The sequence below is a fragment of the Poromitra crassiceps genome (genome assembly GCF_964638095.1).
Source record: "Poromitra crassiceps genome assembly, chromosome: 9".
In the NCBI taxonomy this organism is placed as follows: Eukaryota; Metazoa; Chordata; class Actinopteri; order Beryciformes; family Melamphaidae; genus Poromitra; species Poromitra crassiceps.
This window is the reverse complement of record NC_139630.1, coordinates 49,443,828-49,465,758: the sequence shown is the minus strand read 5'-3', so window position 1 is coordinate 49,465,758 and position 21,931 is coordinate 49,443,828. Positions and strand designations below refer to the sequence as shown.

The 21,931-nt window shown below is 50.8% G+C and overlaps 1 protein-coding gene across 1 annotated transcript in view; it reads left to right on the top strand.

Annotated features, from left to right (window-relative positions):
- LOC310782367 (NHS-like protein 1) overlaps positions 1-21,760 on the top strand; it is a gene marked incomplete at its 5' end in the record, with an annotated part of 26,444 nt that extends 4,684 nt beyond the window's left edge. The window contains 6 exon segments of the mRNA XM_083643032.1: positions 3,450-3,654; positions 5,543-5,674; positions 7,966-11,361; positions 13,985-14,041; positions 14,044-14,110; positions 20,012-21,760. Coding sequence (XP_083499158.1) covers positions 3,450-3,654; positions 5,543-5,674; positions 7,966-11,361; positions 13,985-14,041; positions 14,044-14,110; positions 20,012-20,690 — 4,536 coding nt within the window. The 3' untranslated portion in view covers positions 20,691-21,760.
- Positions 21,761-21,931: the final 171 nt, after the last annotated feature.

The following is a 21,931-nucleotide window of genomic DNA, read 5'->3' as shown; positions in this document are numbered from 1 at the left end:
GTCAGACTGATGGACCGTTTGAGCTAGTAGAGAATAAACACTTTAGTGAGCCTTGTTGTATTTCCCCTACTCTTGGTGGGGCTGTTGTTTGTCTAATGTTACAGACTGATACCAGAGGAGTGATACATTGAGAGAGAGAGAGAAGCAGAGATGGGGGAGAGAGGGAGAGGGGAAGAAAGAGAAACATGGAGACATAAATCGTGATTTATTGCTGTTTTGTATGGCAGAGCAGACAGTGTGAAGTGGAGTGTAAAATGGCTTGACAGCCAATATGCATCCATTCCTCTGTCCTCCTCATCTCCTCTCTCCTTTCCTCTCCTCAACATTGCACTCTTCCTCTCCTCCTGTCTCTTCTGCCCATTTAGGATTGTATTGGGATCCCAATTATCTGATGCAGAGCATCAGCTACTCTTCCTAGAGTCCACACACACACACACACACACACACACACACACACACACACACACACACACACACACATAACATAATCACATGAGAACCCATAAGTCCACACACACACACACACACACACACACACACACACACACACACACACACACACACACACACACATAACATAATCACATGAGAACCCATAAGTCACTTACACAAAAGTGCTATTAACATCAGAAAAGTATAGCCGACGATACACTTTCTCTCAAACATATTATTACATTATATACCAGATTCAATCTTATTCATGTAGATGTATATACAGTACCGTATATATTAATGTGCTAAATTCATAAACACTGAATGTGAATATACATACAGGAGGATTTCTTACCATACTCTTGCCATTAATTCATAAATACCAAACATACCATAATTACCACAATTCATAGGCTCTGAATACAAACCTCCTTATCTCCTCTCGATTCCTGTCCTCCTCACTCCTAGTTTATATATCCATTTTATTTATCCATGTCACACACGTGATAAGAGGGGGTCCGGAAAGGGTCGGGGGTGGTCTTTCTTTATGAAGGGGGTCTTTCACTGTCAGTTGAGCGTCTCCATTGTCCCCCTGAGCCCCCTGATGCCACCATGCCTGTTTTGACCCTTAACCTTCATAACATGCTGTTGTTGCCTTTCACTTTCTAAACTGCCCCCCCCCCCCCCCCCCCCCCATCTCTCTATCTATTTTCCTCACCCTCCCTACCGCCTATCTCTCCTCTTCTATCTATTGTTGGTCCCCTGTCCCTCTCCAGTGAGCCTAACTTTGGCTGACAGCAGCTTCAAAAGGAGAAACTGGCCTCCTGTTTGAGCCACAATGGTGGTAAACAGCAAACTCTGCTCTCTATTGCTGGGGATCTTTCCCTCCACCCTCCCTTGTCATATCGTTCTTCTCTCACGTTGCTGTTGCCTACTCCCACCCACCTATCCATCTATCTATCTATCTATCTATCCATCCATCTATCTATCTATCTATCTATCTACCGTAAATTTCGGACTATAAGCCGCGGCTTTTTCCCCGTTTTTTGGCCCTGCGGCTTATATAACGGTGCGGCTTATCTATGGATTTTTTCAAAAAAAAAAAAAAAAAAAATCTCTCTTTTTTTAGCACTCTTTCTAACTATAAATCCACTTCTGTTTTAATTTCCTCTCTTGCCCTCTTTTCACCACACCGCGGACACTGTGTGCACTGTAAAAAAAAACACAGGTGGTGTTGTGTTATGTTGTTTTGTTGAAATGTTAATAAATGGGAGCTTCCTCAAACAGCCATCTCTTTCCCGACAATCCCCTCTGTGCATGGACCCTTACATATGGTAATTAAACATTAAAACACAATAAAAAATAAAAAATAAAAAACATTAAAACACCTGCGGCTTATAGTCCGGTGCGGCTTATATATGTAACAAACAGGCAATTTTGCTGCTGCGGCTTATACTCCGGTGCGGCTTATAGTGCGGAAATTACGGTATCTATCTATCTATCTATCTATCCATCCATCTATCCATCTATCTATCCATCTATCTATCCACGATCTGGATGAATGTACCAATAGCTAGCCAATAGTCATTCTGATGGCTGGGAATGCCAGGATGAGCTTGTTGGAAATAGGGAATGACGTTTGGGAGATTCTGGAACATTTCATAACTTTGTGCCAGTATATTTTGGAACCTCTGAAGAACAAAGGTTTCCCTCCAGAGAGCCTTGTTTTTTTCCTGCTTCTCCTCAAGTCGTTCCAAGCGAGCGCTCAGGGTGATGCAAGGCAAATGGAATGGATCTGTTATCTGGATCATTGAAGTTGATTAGTGCTCACCGTGCTCTGGATTGAAATTGGTGCTGCGTACCGTCAGTGCACAATTCAACCATAGACTCAAATGGACATTGACGATTGCTTGAATGCAGAAACGTTTGCCATGTGTCTTTCCTTCCTCTTTGCTTCTTTCTCAATGCAGAAACTGTTTCGTGTGCATTCTGGCCTGTCACATGGAAAACTGTGATTTCATCTCTTTTGATTCAACTCGTCCTTGAAAAAGTGCTCTGATATTAACAGATGTACAGTTAGTTAAATTTTTCCATCTATCATCTTGTCTTTGGGTGTTGGAAGTTTTCCAAACAAAAATATTATATTGTTAGAATTAGAATGGATTTAGGAGACTTCGGTGTTAAACTGTAGTTAAACACGTCTACATCTGGTCCAGGTAGAGCAGAAGGAAGTTTGGCTCTTGCCTTTCTCCTGGCACTGCAGTGAATATATGCCAGCATGGAGAAGTGTTAAGTGTGTGAACACAGTTTAATGCTCGACTGCTTCTGTCTGATTGCTCTCTCTTTCCTTTATCCTGCCATCTCCCAACCTCTGGTGTGTGTGTGTGTGTGTGTGTGTGTGTGCGTGTGCGTGTGTGTGTGTGTGCGCGTGTGTGTGTGTGTGGGGGGGGGGGGTGTCTGGGTGTCCATTTGGGTTTGACTTGATCGTGAAACATGTTTACAGCACCAAGTGTGTAGAGAGGGTTAGTGAGTTTAAAGAGATGCAAAGATATACACATGTGTGTGTGTGTCTCACACACACACACACACACACACACACACACACACACACACACACACACACACACACACACACACACACACACACACACACACACAGTTTTATTCAATTCTGCCTAAAGCCTACCATTCTCAACTCCCATTTTCTCCATTTTAATCTTGACATTTTTCCTTACTCATCATTTCTGTGCTCCCTCCCAACATGATCAATTGTGTTTTCTATGACTTTTCATTACCCCACATGCTGTTTACTCTCTCTCTCTCTCACCCCCTCACTCTCTCTCACTGTCTCTCTCCCTCTATGCCTTCCTCTCTCGCTTCTCTCATCTCTCCTCTTCCTGTATGTCGCCTCCCTTCTCTCCTTCCCACATCCTTCTCTCTCTCTTTCCTTCCCCTGTTTCCCTCCCCTCCCGTCTCCTCTTTCATCTCTCTAACCTCTCTTCCCTCTCTCCTCGCAGTCCATGGCTTCATCAGTGGAGGACAACAGGTCCCAGCTCTCCCTGAGGCTTCAAACCCCCCAGGGCGGGGAGGGGGAGGGGGAGGAGGCCGACAGACAGGTGGTGTGGACCAGGGCCAAGGCCACACCCCTCCCCACCCCGGAGGAGCGCATGAGGCAGGCGGCCCAGGCCGTGCCCACCGACATCGTCCCCATCAACGTCACAGGTAGGCCACGCCCCCCCCCCCCCCCCCCCCCAGCAACCACACTCATCCATGGACCATTTTGTCCAAAACCATCTCTCGACCAATCCCCATCAGTGTTGGTAGTGACTAGTGCATAAAAGCAAACATCTCATTGGTTACATCCTAGTCTCCTAGTCCCATACATACTATAGCGACTTAGTAGGATCATCCTACGTTGAGGCCACTCAGGCCTCATCCACCCCTAGTGTCTACGCTGCACTATTACACTCTCACCCCCAATCACACCTTCTTTTCATTTCTGTGTTAACCAACCGCCTGTGGTTGACTGGATACATGACCAGTCAATTACCGTGTGCAGACACACGAGCAGTCAATTACTGTGTCCAGACACACGAACAGTCAATTACTGTGTCCAGACATCCACAGTGAACCAAACTATCTGTCAGTCGAGTGCATCTGTCTCGTCTCCTTCACCTCGCTCTGTTTTCTCCCCCTCCATCAAACCTCTTGGTAGCTGACCTTCACCTCCCTTCGTGTGTGTGTGTGTGTGTGTGTGTGTGTGTGTGTGTGTGTGTGTGTGTGTATGCGCGCGCGCGTCCGTGTGTGTGTGTGTATGCGCACGTGTGCGTGTGTGTGTGCGTGCGAGTGAGCATGTGTGAAAATTGTTCGACAGCGTAGCCAAAGGTCAAGGCTTTTCAGTGAACGTATGTCAAACCACAGGGTGTTTGACAGATGAACACGTAGCAGCACACACGCCACGCTGGTGCAATTCCCTTGCTTGCTAGCACATATTTCAGCTCTCATGAGTCACTTTGGAAACCCACTGCTGGTACACAAACAAACACACACACACACACACACACACACACACACACACACACACACACACAAATATATACACACCTCATTCTGCAGTTTTAAATTTAAAATGTAAGCCTTTTGAACATTTGAGCTTGTCTGCTGATTCAATCAGTGAGAGACATACACTCACATCGCATCTACCAGAGCACATCTTCTCTTAAACGGGAATGAGATGAACAAACGCACAAACTGCAGTATAAAAACACGTGAATAGTGTGTCGGCTCACTGCGAGCTCGCCCTCCTTTAGACACTAATGAGTTGTTAATGTGTTCCCGCACCACGTGAATCACTGTTAACTTCATCTGCTGTCACTTGACATTACTGAGAGAGAGAGAGAGCGAGAGAGAGAGAGATCAGGGACTTCTCTGTCAGGCTGAGAGGCACTGTGATAGACACTATCTGCCCTCGTACCGGTTCCCATTTCCTCAAAGCCTGGAGGCTGTCACCAGCTGGCCAGATAGCACAAACAGCACTTCCTAGTGAGACAGAGAGATCACACTGCCTTCAGGGAGTGTGTGAGTGTGTGTGTGTGTGTGTGTGTGTGTGTGTGTGTGTGTGTGTGTGTGTGTGTGTGTGTGTGTGTGTGTGTGTGTGTGTGTGTGTGTGTGTGTGTGTGTGTGTGTGTGAGTGTGCATGCTTCAACTGATATCTTTCCTATGCATGTGTGTGCATGTACTCATCCATATAATATGTGTGTTTGCACCTCAATCACTCACATTCAGGGTGGGAAATTAACACCAGCCATCGGCCAGCAGTTGCCAAATATTCCACGGTGGCTCGTTGGTCAGCTGCTTTGTTGGGAGCCACTGACAATGCTTTCTAAATATGATGATGGTAAATGATAATGAGCTGCCTGGTAGAATAGTGAAAGTGGCTGGTGGTGGTTGACAAAGTTAGTTTCCTGCCCTGTTGACATTGCATGTTTTCACAATACAAAAAAACAACAACACTTTTGGCACGTTTGAGTTTGTTCCTCCCACTAACCGGCTGCTGTATTGTTTGCCTGTGTGTGTCCGCCTGCCTTGCTCTCGCCCTCCCGGCCACCAGGGGCAGTGTTTGACCGCCAGGCGAGCATCCGGCGCTCCCTCATTAACACTGACACCGTGTCCCGCCGGCCCAAGAAGGTCAAACGCAGAAAGACTATATCAGGGCTGCCCGACAACTTCAACCTGGAGCTAGGTATGGATCACTATGGGGCTCAATGTTGCCCTCTACTGTCCATAGACCTGTACCAACACTCTGGACAAGCATCCGTCCTGCCTTGCTGCTTTCCTCCCTTCCTCTCTATGGAGTGTTGCCTCTTCAAACATGAGTTGAGAGGATCGGAGAGCTAACTGGTGGAGAATGAACTTAGCATCAGTGTTGTTCTGAGCCCTTCAGAATGGGCTGAAAGAAGGCAGACAGTGATGCATGCAGGTCCACAGTGTTGATCAGAGCCCTGTAGTTCTCTGCTCTTTCTTTCCTCATTCACTTCTGCACAGCAAGTGTCCTCATTCGCTCTCCTATCCCATTTAGCTTCAGCCTCAAGGAGCCATGTGACGTCCTTTTCACCTCATTTAGGAGGAGCTCTGTGCTTCTCAATTTGTCCTTTCCTTTTCGAGAAACTCCATTATAGAATCTACTTTTAGATTTTGCTCATTGGAAAATCATGCTACTCACGAGAAGCGATTAATATGCAGCTTATTTTACCATAATGCTTTGGGTGCAAGGTTCTGCATCCCTATTTCTCAGGGGTGTGTGTGTTAATCCTGGGGCCATGTCGTTGTTTATCTTAACATGCCACATGTGTGTCCCACATCCTATTTACCAATCCATAACTCCTAATGTTAATATGTTGCTAGTATCTTAGTACTTTGCAGGCTAAGCCATATCTGTACGATTATGTCATGTTTTAATGAGTGTTTGTGTGTGCTTACTGTCTTGTTTTGTGTCGATGTGTGGTTGTGTGAGGGAGTGAGTGTGTGTGTGTGTGTGTGTGTGTGTGTGTGTGTGTGTGTGTGTGTGTGTGTGTGTGTGCGCACAAATGCACTGATGGGTGTCAAGTTGTGGGGTTACATTACAAGGACATGACTCTTTAGCTCTCCAAACAAAGCAAAACACAAATCACGACTATCAGCCCCCCGCTTTGATATTAATCCACTCTTGACTTCTCTGCGGACCAATTCTCCATCAGGGCTTTGGAGATGCACCAGCGTGTCACACTCTGCATCCTTATTGTCAGCTGTTGTTTTGATAAGCCACGCCCCCTCTCTGTTTCTCTCCATGTACAAAACCTGTGAAGCCCTGTGACCCTGAACAGAGGGGGTCTAGATAACAATTGGGAAGGGTCAAAGGTCACCATACCCGTAGTTGCTCAGCTGAGAGCGGGTGTAAGCTAGCGCTAAGCCCACTAAGCTGACGTTGTCCTGTGCCGACGGCACCGCACGGCTGATGTTTATTTACACGTCTCTGAGCTGCAAAGAGCCGAAAAGAGAATCTGTCATTTCTCAGTGAGTGAAAGATCGGCAAAGCTGATAGGAGGAGAGCTTCACACAGTCTCGTTAGTGCCCAGCTGACGGGCAGCCTTTTGAATGTCATGATTACTGGGCCGGGGTAATTGTCCCACGGCGCTCCATCCCTCCCTCTCTACACTCTTTGCACTAGAGCTGCCTGTGAAGTAGACCTGCAGCTTAATCTATTGCACCAGCAGTAGCAGCCGAGCTGTCAATCTAGCTTTTAGCAAGAGGAGGAAGAGAGAGTGTGTGCTTTTTAGAGAGAGGGCGAGAGAGAGGGAAGGAGGGGAGAGCGTGTGTTTTGGAAGACAAGCGTGAACAGGAGAGCCACCACAGATGGGACACACACTCGACATCCTTTCTTGTGTAACTACCCTCCTCCAATTTGTTTGTTGACGAGCCTGGTATGTTCTGTGTGTGTGTGTGTGTCTGTGTGTGTCTGTATGTGTGTGTGTCTGTCTATTTGAGTATGTACTGTGTATCTCCTTGTCTGTACGTCTATCTGTATGTATGTTTTTGCGTTTGTTGACCGTGCATGACCATGTCGATATCTTTATGTGTGTGTGTGTGTACGTGTCTTTATGTTTGTGCTTGTCAGCTGCCCTACGCCTTACCAGCTGCCTGTCCCGTCCGTACCCAGAGGGACTATTTGCTCTTCCATCAGACACAGCCAGAATAGGAGAGGAAGCATAGTGGGAGGAGTCTCTCTGTCTCTGTCTCTGTCTCTCTCTATTCCTTCCTCCTTAACGAAGACATTAACCAGAAGTTATTAACGCATGAGACACGATTACGGCAAATCAAATTAATTAGCTTCCCAGTAGCCACAGCTGATCTGACGTGCAGCCCTGCCAGAGGAGAGCAGGAGGCATCTGAAGGAGATAGACGGAGGGAAAAGAAGGGTAGGGGAACGAGAGTATTTTGATCACTCACATGCTAACCCCCTCTTTCTGTGTCCCTCTGATTTTTTTTTTTTGTCAGCTGCAAAAGGACGCGGTGGAGAGCTCCGGCCGCATTCCATGTTCATCCCAGGACAGTACTCCACCCTGGGCCGAGTCGGGAGTGTCAACTCGGCGCTCCGACGTTCCGAGACCCGAGACTCAGGCTGCCAGACGGAGGAGGTGAAGGTTGTACCCCCTTCAATGAGGAGAATCCGGGCGCAGAGAGGACAGGGAATCGCTGCCCAGATGGCCGGCATTTGTACTTCCTCCTCGACGGGAAGTATATCCATCTCTAGCAGTGACAGCTCTGGGATCCTGATGCTGCCACCTCATCTGAACGGAGACGCCTCCCGCTTCCACAGTCTGCCCCGCCAGGGCGCCAGGGTGTCCCTCAGTGCTGATCCCATCTATAGCAGCACCCCCATCAAGTCGGAGGACCAAACTACACCCCAGCGGCAGATCGGCAAGCTCCAGGTAGACGATACAGTGGTACACCTGAGAAATGCCCCCAGGACAGGCACCCTGCCCAGGCCCAAGTCCCAGGAGGTGAGGGGGACACAGGCAGGTGACTGGGGTGGCGGCCCCGCTTGTGTGGTCTCCCCACATGCCGCCTACTCCACCTCGCTCATCCCCAATGCCACCATGTCTAGCTCATCTGAAGTCATTACCCTCCACACCTCCAGCCAGCACCCCCATCCCCCAGCCCCAGCCTACCCTACTGCTCGACCCCTCAGTCTGGCCACTTCCACCAACACCGACCCCCTAAGCTCCAGCTCCACAGCCTTCTCTCAGAGTTCCCCAGCCCTTGCCACCTCCACCCCTACTCACACCCTGAAAGATGGCGGCCTGTTCGTCCCGGCACCCCCGAGTGAATCCGGGCGCTCGGACAGCAGTGTGCACAGCCACAGCACCCTGACGGCCACTCCACCGTCCTGTCTGCCAGAGGAGCAGTGGATCTACGACACACCAGAGAATGTGGTGGCACCACGCCGCCCTCTGACCTCCAGCTGCTCCACCCCCATCAACCAGCTGTACAGCAGCCTGGAGCTGTCCTCCAGGACCACCACTGACTCCAGCTCCATCTACTCCCAGGACAACGACGGATACTACACCTCCATGCACATGGACTCTGGCCTGCGCTCACGCAGCCACGGCAGCGGCCAGGGCCATGGAGCAGCAGCCGGACGGGCCACCAGACACAGCATGTACGAGTGCCGTGAGATGGTCAACCAGGAGGACAGTGAGAGCCTGTACAGTGACCGCTCTCTGTCGCGCAGCATCTCCCTCCGCAAAGCCAAGAAGCCCCCGCTGCCCCCCGCACGCACAGACTCCCTGCGACGTAAGCCCGGCGGGAAGAAGCCCCTCGGAGGCGTTGGCGCCGTCAGCGGGGCGAGCGAGGTGAACGGCGCCATGCTCAATGAGACTCTGATCGCCAGCTTGCAGCAGAGCCTGCAGATGGGTCTGAGAGGAGGGAAAGGAAAGGGCGCCTCACCGACATCACCCTCCCACAGCCCCTGCAGCGACTACGACGACCCCTGGATGATACGGCCACGCAGCCAGAGCAGCATCAGTGTCGCTAGCTCTGCGGCATCGCTAGCAGCTAATGCTAACTGCGGCGGTGTGGCTAATGTATACTCACTATGCCAGGTGACGCCTGCTCACAGCGATACCAGCAGCTTGCGCTCCGACTATGCTGATTCCTGGGGGTACTACATAGACTACCCTCGTAATCATGGAGACCAGGTGGCGCAGACCCCCTCAGCTCATTCCACATCTAACATGTCAGCGGGGCCTCACCCAGGCGCGCTACAGAATGGAGGTGAGATTCACAGCTCCAGCAACAGCCAGGCCTCTGTAGCGCCAGGCCAGGAGGGAGGGGTGGTGGTAAAGCCCAAGACAACCACCTCGTCACCGGACAGGGTGCACAGACTGACCTCTCCGTCCAGCGGCTACTCCAGCCAGTCGAACACCCCCACGGCCGGAACTCCAGTGCCCTCGTTCGTCAGGTCCATGTCTCCCTCGGGCAGCCGGCCCAAGCCTAAAGTGCCCGAGAGGAAGTCCTCCCTGCTCTCCTCTGCCTCTGTCTCCTCCTCTTCCACCTCCTTGTCCTCCAACACCTCTGACTCAATTAAGAGCCTGGGGCCCCCTCCGCCACCCCCTCCACCCCTGCCCCTATCCTCCTCCTCACCTCCCCACACTCCTCTCAGTGGACCTCCACCTTTCCCTCCCCCTCTCCCACCGAATTCCAGCCCAGGCTCTCCTTATCCCTCTCCTCCCCCAGCTTCCCTGTTCCCCACCACCCCACAGGGCAACCCTATGATCCCGCCACCCGTTTTCTCCACCTCTCCAGAGTTCCCTCCCCCTCCATCCCCTGACGCGTTTATCCATCCCAGCCAATCCTTCAATGGGAGCTTCAGTCCTCCTCCTCCTCCTCCTCCTCCTCCTCCTCCTCCTCCAGTCCCCTCCATGGCCCCCCCTCCACCTCCCCCGCTCCCTGCCCTCGCTCCACCTGCCGCCTCCCTGTTTATTCTGAGGGCAGTGAAGAACACTCCTAAACAAGGGAGCCCAGCTATTGCCAACAGCCCTACCAAGTCAACTAAACCCCTGATCACCCCCTTTGCCCTGCAGAGTGTTCAGCTCCGCTCAGTCAAGCGGCCAGAGAAGCAGATCAATGGCGACGTGGACCATACCGAAGCTCAGGAAACGGGGGTGGACCTCATCCGGGGTCCAAAACTCCAAACCCCCGAGAAGTCTAACTCCCTGGAGCGTCCTACTGCGTTTCCCCTGATAAACTGCTCATCTCTGGATGAAAGTTCATACAGACGCTCACCATCGCCTGTGTCAAAGCTCTTAGAAGAGTTGGTAGCGGACTGCAGTAGCACAGATGACACACCACCAGATAGCCCTATCTTTAATGGGAAATCTGAGGGTCTGAGCCATCTTCTTTTGAACGGACAAGGAAAAGAAACAAAGCAGGAGGAAGGCAGAAAACCTTTACCGAGTCCCTCACAGACCACCCAGAGCTCTCCGGTCAAACAGAAGCCCCCCATAGTGTCCAAGAAACCCAAACTCTCCATCCTCCTCCCGCCGTTTAGCCCCCAACCAGTCGCAGAGCAGGTGCCCTCTCAGCCCGAGGAGACGAGCAGCCCTGCCTTCACTGAAGACCAAGTGGATGCACCACAGAGAGAGCGAGACGGCGAGACGAGACCGAGGGAAACTGAGCAACAGGAAGAGGAGGAAGAGGAAACCTCCGGGAGCTCTGAGCTTCTGACAGAGAGCAGTGAACCATCCACAGAAACCCAGGAGGAGCTCCATATCTCCACTTCCACAAGACACAAACAAGAAAGCAACGGAGAGGCTCACGAGGAAGAGGAAGACGACGGAGATGAAACTAGCAGCACCAGTGGATCCGTCAGCTCGAAGGAGGACGACTTCGGTGAGTCTTACATGTTATTGTTGTTGTTTTTAATCAATTGTACAAATGTGTGGACCTTGTGAAGAAAAAGTTCAGTCTTCTATACAGTAAAGGAGCAAGTTCATGACCATAATCCTATAGGGTTAGTAGTAGTGGTGGTGCTGGATCCTAGCCTCGTCTCCAGGCAGCTGTGGGATTGGTCACAGTGCTTCTCGCCAAGGCAAAGGCAGCCAGCTTAAAAGCCAGCAGCTTTAGCACGGTGTGGAGCCTCAGCCCTCCTAGGTGTGGACAAAAAGCCACTTATTGGGGTCAGCAGCACCCCCTCAACCCGCGTCTGATCGCCTCTCAGTGTTAACCCATTGATGCCTGATGCAGCATTTGTGTGCGTATCCCTTTAAGACCGCGAACCGCGTTAACGCGGTTCGCGGTCTTAAAGGGATACGCACACAAATGAGGGATATACACGCAAATGCTGCATCAGGTATCAATGGGTTAAGAACCACTTTTGACCATGAAGATAAAAGGTTTGAAAACTCTCGACGATAGAGCAGGGAGTTTTCCCCCTGCTGTTGAGACTTAGAGGGTTTATAGGCTTAGTACAAATTGCTGTTTTTAATGTGATGAAAAGGTTCCCATTATTTGTTTACGAGGGGATGCCAGAGCTTCATGTCTGTATTTCCAAGCCAAACATTTAGCGGTGAGATTTGCTGGGCATTAAATCAGACTTGAATGTTTCAGTGTTCAGAGGCAGGAGCAGCTTTGGCTTGATCTGACCATCTTTACTGAGCCAAAGCTCTAACTCTTCCTAACTTCACATGCTCTTCTCTCGCTAATCATTTGATCAATGGAATAGTTCTCCTCCAGAGCTAGCGTAGTATCAGCCGTGCATCTAGCTGTTCAGTGTCATTCAACCAGACATTGGTTTAAATAGCTGCCAACTCCTCTCACCCCTCCCCGAAACAAGGCTTAGGGAGGGACACCAGTGCCGCATCCTCCTCTCTCCCTCCCTCTCTCCCTACCTCCCTCCCTCTCTCACTCCCTCCCTCACTCCCTCCCTCTCTCCTGCTCATCGCTATTTTGCAATGCTTTTTATGTGGCTGCTCCTTTTCTCTGACCTCATCCCATCCTCTGTCTGTTCTCCTCCCTCCCACCATCCATCCTCATTTCCAAATATCTATCTTGTCTCTCTGCTCGTCCCTCTTCCTTTCTGTCATCCTCTCACCCTCCCTCTGCCCTATGCTGTTACCTCTCTCTCTCTCTCTCTCTCTCTCTCTCTCTCTCTCTCTGCCTCCCTCTCTCTCTCTCTCTCTGCCTCTCTCTCTCTCTCTCTCTCTCTCTGCCTCCCCCTCTCTCTGCCTCCCTCTCTCTCTCTCTCTCTCTCTCTCTCTGCCTCCCCCTCCCTCTCTCTCTCTCTCTCTGTCTCTCTTTATCTCTGCCTCCCCCTCTCTCTCTGCCTCCCTCTCTCTCTCTCTCTCTCCCTCTCTCTCTCTCTGCCTCCCTCTCTCTCTCTCTCTCTCTGCCTCCCCCCTCTCTGCCTCCCTCTCTCTCTCTCTCTCTCTCTCTCTCTGCCTCCCCCTCTCTCTGCCTCCCTCTCTCTCTCTCTCTCTCTGCCGCCCCCTCTCTCTGCCTCCCTCTCTCTCTCTCTCTCTCTCTATATATCTGCCTCTCTCTCTCTCTCCCTCTCTATCTCTGCCTCCCTCTCTCTCTCTCTCTCTCTCTCTCTCTTTATCTCTGCCTCCCCCTCTCTCTCTCTGCCTCCCTCTCTCTCTCTCTATCTCTGCCTCCCCCTCTGTCTCTCTCTCTCTGCCTCTCTCTCTGCCTCTCTCTCTCTGCTTCTCTCGCCTCGGTGTGTATGTCCCTCTCGCTCCCTATCCCTGCTTCTCTCTCTCTCTCTCTGCCTCCCTCTGCCCTATGCTGTTACCTCTCTCTCTCTCTCTCTCTCTCTCTCTGCCTCCCTCTCTCTCTCTCTCTCACCTCTCTCTCTCTCTCTCTCTCTCTGCTTCTCTTGCCTCGGTGTGTATGTCCCGCTCGCTCCCTATCCCTGCTTCTCTCTCTCTCTCTCTCTCTCTGAGGTAAGGGAGGGGGCAAGTGTCCCGGGGGAGATGTGTTTAGTGGATGGAGGGAGGAGGAGGGGCTTTGGTGTATCAGAGGGGAGGGGAGGAGAGATGGTAGGGGTGGGGTGAAGCGGGTGGGGGAGCAGGAGGAGAGCGTAAAGTGAGACTGCCTGCAGCGGCTCGGGCAGTGGAAGTGCAGACGTGAGCGAGGAGGCTGAGAGGAGGAGGAGGAGCAGCAGGAGGAGGAGCAGGAGGAGGAGGAGGAGAGGCTAAACTAGAGGAGAGGACATCCAGAGACACAATGTAAGGAGACAGTCCGGCACCACCTTCACATTGCATAGGCACCCAGGTTAATGCTACGGAACGGCGGCTGCACGACCAGCGCTATGCGTGCACGTGTGTTGTGCTTCCACTGACCACCGAGGAAACACTGCCTGTACAGTATGTGTGTTTACTCTCCTGCCAGTGTGTGTATGTGTGTGTGTATCTGACCTGTGTTTGTGTGTGTGTGTGTGTATCTGACCTGTGTGTGTGTGTGTGTGTGTGTGCGTGTGTGTGTGTGTGTGTGTGTGTGTGTGTCTCTGTCTCAGGTGAGGTGTTTGACTCCAGCACGGCTGACTCTTCGCCGGCCCCCGTGGCCAACGGGGCCCGCCGGGGGAAATGGTGACGCCCACCCGGCCCCGCACCACCGAGGACCTCTTTGCTGCCATTCACAGGTACACCTCTCTCTCTCTCTCTCTCTCTCTCTCTCTCTCTCTCTCTCTCTCTCTATCTCTCTCTCTCTCTCTCTCTCTCTCTCTCTTCCTCTCTTGTTTGTTTGTGTTCTCTTGTCTGTCCCTCCCCCTCGCTGTCTCCCTCTCTCTCGTTCTCTGTCAGTAGTATCTCATTCTCTCTCTCCCTCATAAACCACAACACATCACCCTTAACCCCTGCCTCCTCACCATTCAGCCCATGATTCCTCCCCCTCTTCTCCTCTCCACCCCCCCCCCCCCCCCCCTCCCTTCTTGTCCTCCACCTCTCAGTCATAACTTTAACCGGACCAGTGTTGTCCCATCTGCATGCGTACGCATCTGTCAAACGGCTCTGGAGTCTCTGAGAGAGAGAGAGAGAGAGAGACTGGGGCTCTCTGTTGCTCCTCTGTCAAGGCCCACATATACCGCCACCCAACCCAGACGCAGCCAGAGTCCGTTAAGTCAGCAGTCCAGTCGGATAGGTTGAAGCATCTGTGTTAGTGTAGCCACATTAGCGTAGCATGTTCTCAGCGAGAGGGGGGGAAAGGCTGTTGCTTCATTCATTATTAAGCTACTCAACACCCCCTGGCCCTAATCTAGGTTAGAGGCTGCAGGAGAGACGCACACACTACTTTTCTCTCTCTCTCTCTCCCCCTGTGCTCTGCGGGTCTCTCTCTCTCACACGATGTACATATGTGCTCCAGTGCTTCAAATAGAGCACGCATACATAAATTTCTCATGCAACCCGCCAGTTTGCGAGTGTGTGTGTGTGTGTGTGTGTGTGTGTGTGTGTGTGTGTGTGTGTGTGTGTGTGTGAGTGAGTGTGTGTGTGTGTGTGTGTGTTTCATGGTCACATGCGGCAGCAAATTGGAGTTGTCTTGAGCATCACAGGATTTCATTTCACGGGATTTTATTTCTCCTGGCTTGGGCTTGTTTACAGTGTGTGTGTGTTTACGGTGTGTGTGTGTTTATGGTGTGTGTGTGTGTTTACGGTGTGAGTGTGTTTACGGTACGACTGTGAATCTTCACTGGCCTCACGATTCGATTCGATTACGATTCAGAGGGCTACGATTCGATTCGATAACGATTATCGATGCATCTCGATGCATCTTAAATCGATGCGTCACTTTTTTCCCCAATACATGTTTTATTTTTTCTCACTTTCATTTTTCTCACTGTGTGGCTACTTTTAAAGTAAAAGTGCATTTAGAATTGCATTGTATTATGATCCATGATTAAAATAAACAACTGCATGTACTTCCATTATATTTTATTTGATACGTAAATCTTTTTTTTTTTTTTTTTTTTTTTATAATCGATTTTTGACATTTGTGAATCGATGCAGAATCGTGCAGGTCCGCATCCCGATGCATCTTATAATCGATAATTTTTGACACCCCTAGTTTACGGTGTGTGTGTGTTTACGGTGTGTGTGTGTTTACGGTGTGTGCGCGCGCGTCACATATGCACACAGTGCGATTTACTGTGCAGCAGCAGTTGAATGATGTGCACTGGGTGTGTGTTTTGATGTGCACTGGGTGTGTGTTTTGATGTGCACTGGGTGTGTGTTTTGATGTGCACTGGGTGTGTGTTTTGATGTGCACTGGGTGTGTGTTTTGATGTGCACTGGGTGTGTGTTTTGATGTGCACTGGGTGTGTGTTTTGATGTGCACTGGGTGTGTGTTTTGATGTGCACTGGGTGTGTGTTTTGATGTGCACTGGGTGTGTGTTTTGATGTGCACTGGGTGTGTGTTTTGATGTGCACTGGGTGTGTGTTTTGATGTGCACTGGGTGTGTGTTTTTGATTTGCACTGAGTGTGTGTTTTGATGCACTGGGTGTGTGTTTTGATGTGCACTGGGTGTGTGTTTTTGATTTGCACTGGGTGTGTGTTTTGATGCACTGGGTGTGTGTTTTGATGTGCACTGGGTGTGTGTTTTGATGTGCACTGGGTGTGTGTTTTGATGTGCACTGGGTGTGTGTTTTGATGTGCACTGGGTGTGTGTTTTGATGTGCACTGGGTGTGTGTTTTGATGTGCACTGGGTGTGTGTTTTGATGTGCACTGGGTGTGTGTTTTTGATTTGCACTGAGTGTGTGTTTTGATGCACTGGGTGTGTGTTTTGATGTGCACTGGGTGTGTGTTTTGTTGACTGTTTGCCTGCATGTATAAAGACCTCACTGCTCTCCTCCATTGCTCCTCTCCAGTCAAGAACATTGAGCCATGTTTGAAATGAGGCGAAGTGCGAATTATATAATAAGTGCAATTTGCGTTTGGGTAGTGGTACGATGATGTCTGGAATTTATCACATAATAACATCTCTTTTTTTATGTTTTGCCTTTTGAGGAAAAAAAACATTTTGTTTATATTAGGAGATGGGTTTCAATATTTGTTTTAATTAAAGCCTTCAACTTCCCATACTGTGTGTTTTGACACTGTTTTTCAGTGGTAGAGACTGAGGCACTTTACCCAGCAACGCAGAGCCTGAAGTAAAGTGCAGACTAAGGGCCTGGATAGCAGCTGCTGCCTCACGTCCACCTGACCAACTCTGTTTACCTCGTTATCATTCTTCACCCCTCTCTCTCTCTCCCACTTCCTCTCCACGTCTCCCCCGTTCATCACCTCTCTCTCTCTCTCACTTCCTCTCCACGTCTCCCCCGTTCATCACCTCTCTCTCTCTCTCTCACTTCCTCTCCACGTCTCCCCCGTTCATCACCTCTCTCTCTCTCTCTCACTTCCTCTCCACGTCTCCCCCGTTCATCACCTCTCTCTCTCTCTCTCCCACTTCCTCTCCACGTCTCCCCCGTTCATCACCTCTCTCTCTCTCTCTCCCACTTCCTCTCCACGTCTCCCCCGTTCATCACCTCTCTCTCTCTCTCTCTCTCACTTCCTCTCCACGTCTCCCCCGTTCATCACCTCTCTCTCTCTCTCTCACTTCCTCTCCACGTCTCCCCCGTTCATCACCTCTCTCTCTCTCTCACTTTCTCTCCACGTCTCCCCCGTTCATCACCTCTCTCTCTCTCTCTCTCACTTCCTCTCCACGTCTCCCCCGTTCATCACCTCTCTCTCTCTCACTTCCTCTCCACGTCTCCCCCGTTCATCACCTCTCTCTCTCTCTCTCACTTCCTCTCCACGTCTCCCCCGTTCATCACCTCTCTCTCTCTCTCTCTCACTTCCTCTCCACGTCTCCCCCGTTCATCACCTCTCTCTCTCTCTCACTTCCTCTCCACGTCTCCCCCGTTCATCACCTCTCTCTCTCTCACTTCCTCTCCACGTCTCCCCCGTTCATCACCTCTCTCTCTCTCTCACTTCCTCTCCACGTCTCCCCCGTTCATCACCTCTCTCTCTCTCTCACTTCCTCTCCACGTCTCCCCCGTTCATCACCTCTCTCTCTCTCACTTCCTCTCCACGTCTCCTCGTTCATCACCTCTCTCTCTCTCTCACTTCCTCTCCACGTCTCCCCCGTTCATCACCTCTCTCTCTCTCTCACTTCCTCTCCACGTCTCCCCCGTTCATCACCTCTCTCTCTCTCCCACTTCCTCTCCACGTCTCCCCCGTTCATCACCTCTCTCTCTCTCTCTCTCACTTCCTCTCCACGTCTCCCCCGTTCATCACCTCTCTCTCTCTCTCTCACTTCCTCTCCACGTCTCCCCCGTTCATCACCTCTCTCTCTCTCTCTCTCTCTCTCCCACTTCCTCTCCACGTCTCCCCCGTTCATCACCTCTCTCTCTCTCTCTCCCACTTCCTCTCCACGTCTCCCCCGTTCATCACCTCTCTCTCTCTCTCTCCCACTTCCTCTCCACGTCTCCCCCGTTCATCACCTCTCTCTCTCTCTCTCTCTCACTTCCTCTCCACGTCTCCCCCGTTCATCACCTCTCTCTCTCTCTCTCACTTCCTCTCCACGTCTCCCCCGTTCATCACCTCTCTCTCTCTCTCACTTCCTCTCCACGTCTCCCCCGTTCATCACCTCTCTCTCTCTCCCACTTCCTCTCCACGTCTCCCCCGTTCATCACCTCTCTCTCTCTCTCTCTCTCACTTCCTCTCCACGTCTCCCCCGTTCATCACCTCTCTCTCTCTCCCTCTCACTTCCTCTCCACGTCTCCCCCGTTCATCACCTCTCTCTCTCCCACTTCCTCTCCACGTCTCCCCTGTTCACTACCTTTCTTTTTCACTTTCTGCTTCCACCACCTCTCTCGTCTCTCTGGGAACATTATTTCTGAAAACCCGAATGAATTGTTTTCACAGCTGCAGCAAGCGAAAGGCAGAATCGATACAGAGTTATATGTGATGTTGCAGTTTTGCTCTTTGTAATTCTGTGGCTGAAGCAGAATCAGTCACTGCGAGTCGTTGGTGGAGCTGTCTTGGATCACTGAATTCAGGTGTGTGTGTGTGTGTGTGTGTGTGTGTGTGTGTGTGTGTGTGTGTGTGTGTGTGTGTGTGTGTGTGTGTGTGTGTGTGTGTGTACCCATGTGTGAATGTTGTGTGAGCAAGTGAAAACATTCAGAGAAAGAATGCTAGGGACAAACATGACGTAACGGCGATGGGCTAATGTAGCATGCGAGCTCACGTTAGATGGAGGTTGCATTTAGGGCACAGACACACATTTCTGCAGTCATTCTAAAACGGGACTTACAATTCTCTAACACAAATTATTTAGTATTTCCCACTCATCATTTCCTCCGCTCTCTCCCCTCCTTCTGACCTTCACAAAGTGGATTCTCTACAGGTCTTTTGTCCTCTGTGGAAAAATATATGTAATACTCTCTCTCTCTCTCTCTCTCTCTCTCTCTCTCTCTCTCTCTCTCTCTCTCTCTGGATCTAATCTGAGGATTACAGATTTCGTCTCACTGCCTCCTCCATCCTCCTCTTTACCTTGATCACACTGATCCTTCTCCCTTATCACAGAATCTGTTTTCTTTTTCACGCCTGTCACCATCTGTGTCTCCTCTCTCCTCCTCTTCCCTTCCCTGTGCAGCGGGGGCATGCGGCGTGTGGTTGCCTCCTGGCTAGTGAGGTGCGGAGCGGCAAGTAGCCTCTTCCCCGTACTTGGCCAGCCTTGTTGCCACCAGCGTGGTGATGCTACCTTTGGATTAGCAACAATAATCCCACAGCGCCACCCCTGGACCACAGATTAATTACGCTGTTTCCCTGCTAGCCTTAATCCCATGTATCCTGCTACTGTAGCTGCTAATACGCGCGGGTGCAGGAGCCCGAGACCTAGTGCAGGCCGAGTGATGCGCTCCACTACTCTTGACGCCCCCTGCTGAGAGGAGCCTGTGTGATTAAACTGCTTTGGGCACTTTTCCCACTTTGCGCTTTTGATTAATTTCATTGTGCAGCTTTTCGGCAGAGTTGCAGCGTCTGCAGCTTTCTTGTAAAAACTCACTGGATTTGCTTAAAAAAAAATGTAAAACTCTCTCCCACCCTTCCTTTTTTGAGCAAATATGCCGCTCATTGTCCCAACATTGTTTTTTTTTCCTTACTCAAGATTTGTGCTATGAAGTACAATTGCTGGGTTCATTCATGAGATATGAAAATGTAAATTTGGGACAATGTTTTGAGCCGTGTTCAAGTATTTTAAGGGAATACAACAACACAGAAACATTCACAACACCTGGGAGACCAATCTGACATAGAGCGTTTTATGTGTGTTCAGTTGTAGGTCCATATGCAAATTTTGATTTGAATAATGAAATATGTTGTCCTCGCTTCCCAAACGGAATGCCTCCGACCCCAGCACTCCTTAATGCTTCTCCTCCTTGCTCTTCTCCCTACTCGGAAACATTAAATTTGCCTTTTATAATGAACCCTGCTTGCACTGTCTTACGCCTCACTCTGCAGAATTAGTGCAAACATGTTGTTAACCTGGTTATCCATTTCTTCCCTCAGGTCCAAGCGAAAGGTCCTGGGTCGCAAGGAGTCAGACGAGGACAAGTCACGGTGCGGGAGCCAGTCCCAGTCTCCGCCCGTCACCCCCACAGGCACGTCGTCCCCAGGCCATGTGTCCTCGCTGCCCCGCCAGACCAGCTCCATCCAGCGCAACCTCCGCAAGTCCGCCACCAGCAGCGACACCTTCAAGGCCCTCCTCCTCAAGAAGGGCAGCCGCTCCGAGACCAGCTTCAGAATGTCCGCCGCCGAGATGCTGCGCTCCACTGACCCGCGCTTCCAGCGGACGCGCTCGGACTCTGGGTTAGACTCGCCCGCTCTGTCGCCCTCCTCCCCCACCGCGCCACACAGCCCCTGCGCCTCCCCAGGCCGCGGCAGGAGGGCAGTGGACGAGTGGAACCGCAACGAGGGCTTGACCCTCTCCTCACCGTCTTCATCGTCCTCCGGCCTGAGCGGGATGAAGTACGGGCGCTCGCGCACGCCGCCCTCCGCCGCCAGTAGCAAGTACAACGCGCGCAGCCGCATGCTCAGCAGCCCCATGACGGTTATCTGCGAGCGAGAGGGCGAGCTGGCCGAGAGCGAGTACGGAGACACTGCGGAAAGCCTCTCCGGCCCTCTGGCCCAGACCCTCCCTCTGCTCTACGACTCCAATGGCACTTTATCCAATGAGAGCAGCAGTTAAAAGCAAGGACCGCCCCCTGGATACAGGGAGCTGAACTCATTCGTGGTCACCGGGGAGGGGGCAGGAAGAGGAGCCCTCTAGAGACTCTGACAGCCCCCTTAGCCCCGCCCCCCTGAGCCCCACCTCCTGAGCCTCCCCCCCTCGGCCCTGCTTCTGAGGGAGTGGACCTGTCGGGCCCTGATGTGGTCAGAGGAAGCCCGATCGTGGAGCGGGACCTACTTAGTCTGAAGTGGAGAACTGGTTCAGCTGCAGCTTTTCAAGACTCTATTTCCCACGATTCTCATTCTCTGCTTCTTTTGGTGACTCGCCCTTTGTGTTACAAGAAAAGTGCATAGTCTTTATTTTATACGCCTGCTGTTCCTGAGTTTGTTTTTCCATTTGTTTTGCTCATTTTTGCTTGATCCTGTTAAAGCTGGTTCTAATAACATGCCGAGGCCCTTCCTTACTTACTTTGTGAAAGGCTTCTCTTAAGGACTAGGTGAGATGGCAAGCTAAGGTGAGATGAAGGAAACGAAAAGTCACGAGTTCTTTGCTTAACGTTGCTGCTGTGGTGCCGAGTAGCTAGGCAGTAGGGCAGAGTTGAGCGTAAAGGTGTGCTAGCCGGGGCTCGCCTTGTAAGTCTCCTCCGCTTCTGCTTCTCCCCTGTTAGCTCTGTAAAGCCTTTTAGAGCACCATGGCTTCAAACAGCCCATATTGTGGAGTGAACTTGAGGACGTGGTACATCAGAGAGCTCCGAGGTACAACTTCAGCTACGGCTATTGCCGGGTTTTCCTTTCTGCTCTTAGGTCAGTGGTTTAGTTTGCAGAGCTGGTGTTTTCAGTGGTCCATGGGAAGTGCGGAGGGCTCAGTGCTGTCCCCTAGTGATGGGCAGGAAGTGGACAATGGTTGGGTTTACAAGGGCACAACCAAATACAGCGGATTTACTCTGGAAAAAAGGCAAGTTTAACAAATCCTCTGTCTTTGAATGAATTTTAGTTTGTAGATTTTGCACTGTGCATATATGTTCATTTTTCTTTGTTTGTTTGTGACTTAAAAAAAAGTGTTTTAAAGATTGTTTTAATAAACCAGTTATGTCACAACTCACATGTTTGGAAATTAATTGAATCTAAATGTAAAACCAGAAATTACATTGGGGGGGGGGGGGGATCCTATTCTGTTTGTGATCATATTGGTTACCAAAGAGCTAAATAGTTCAATGTAACCTGCTGTTGATCCTGATGTGGACACAATCTGAATTGTGT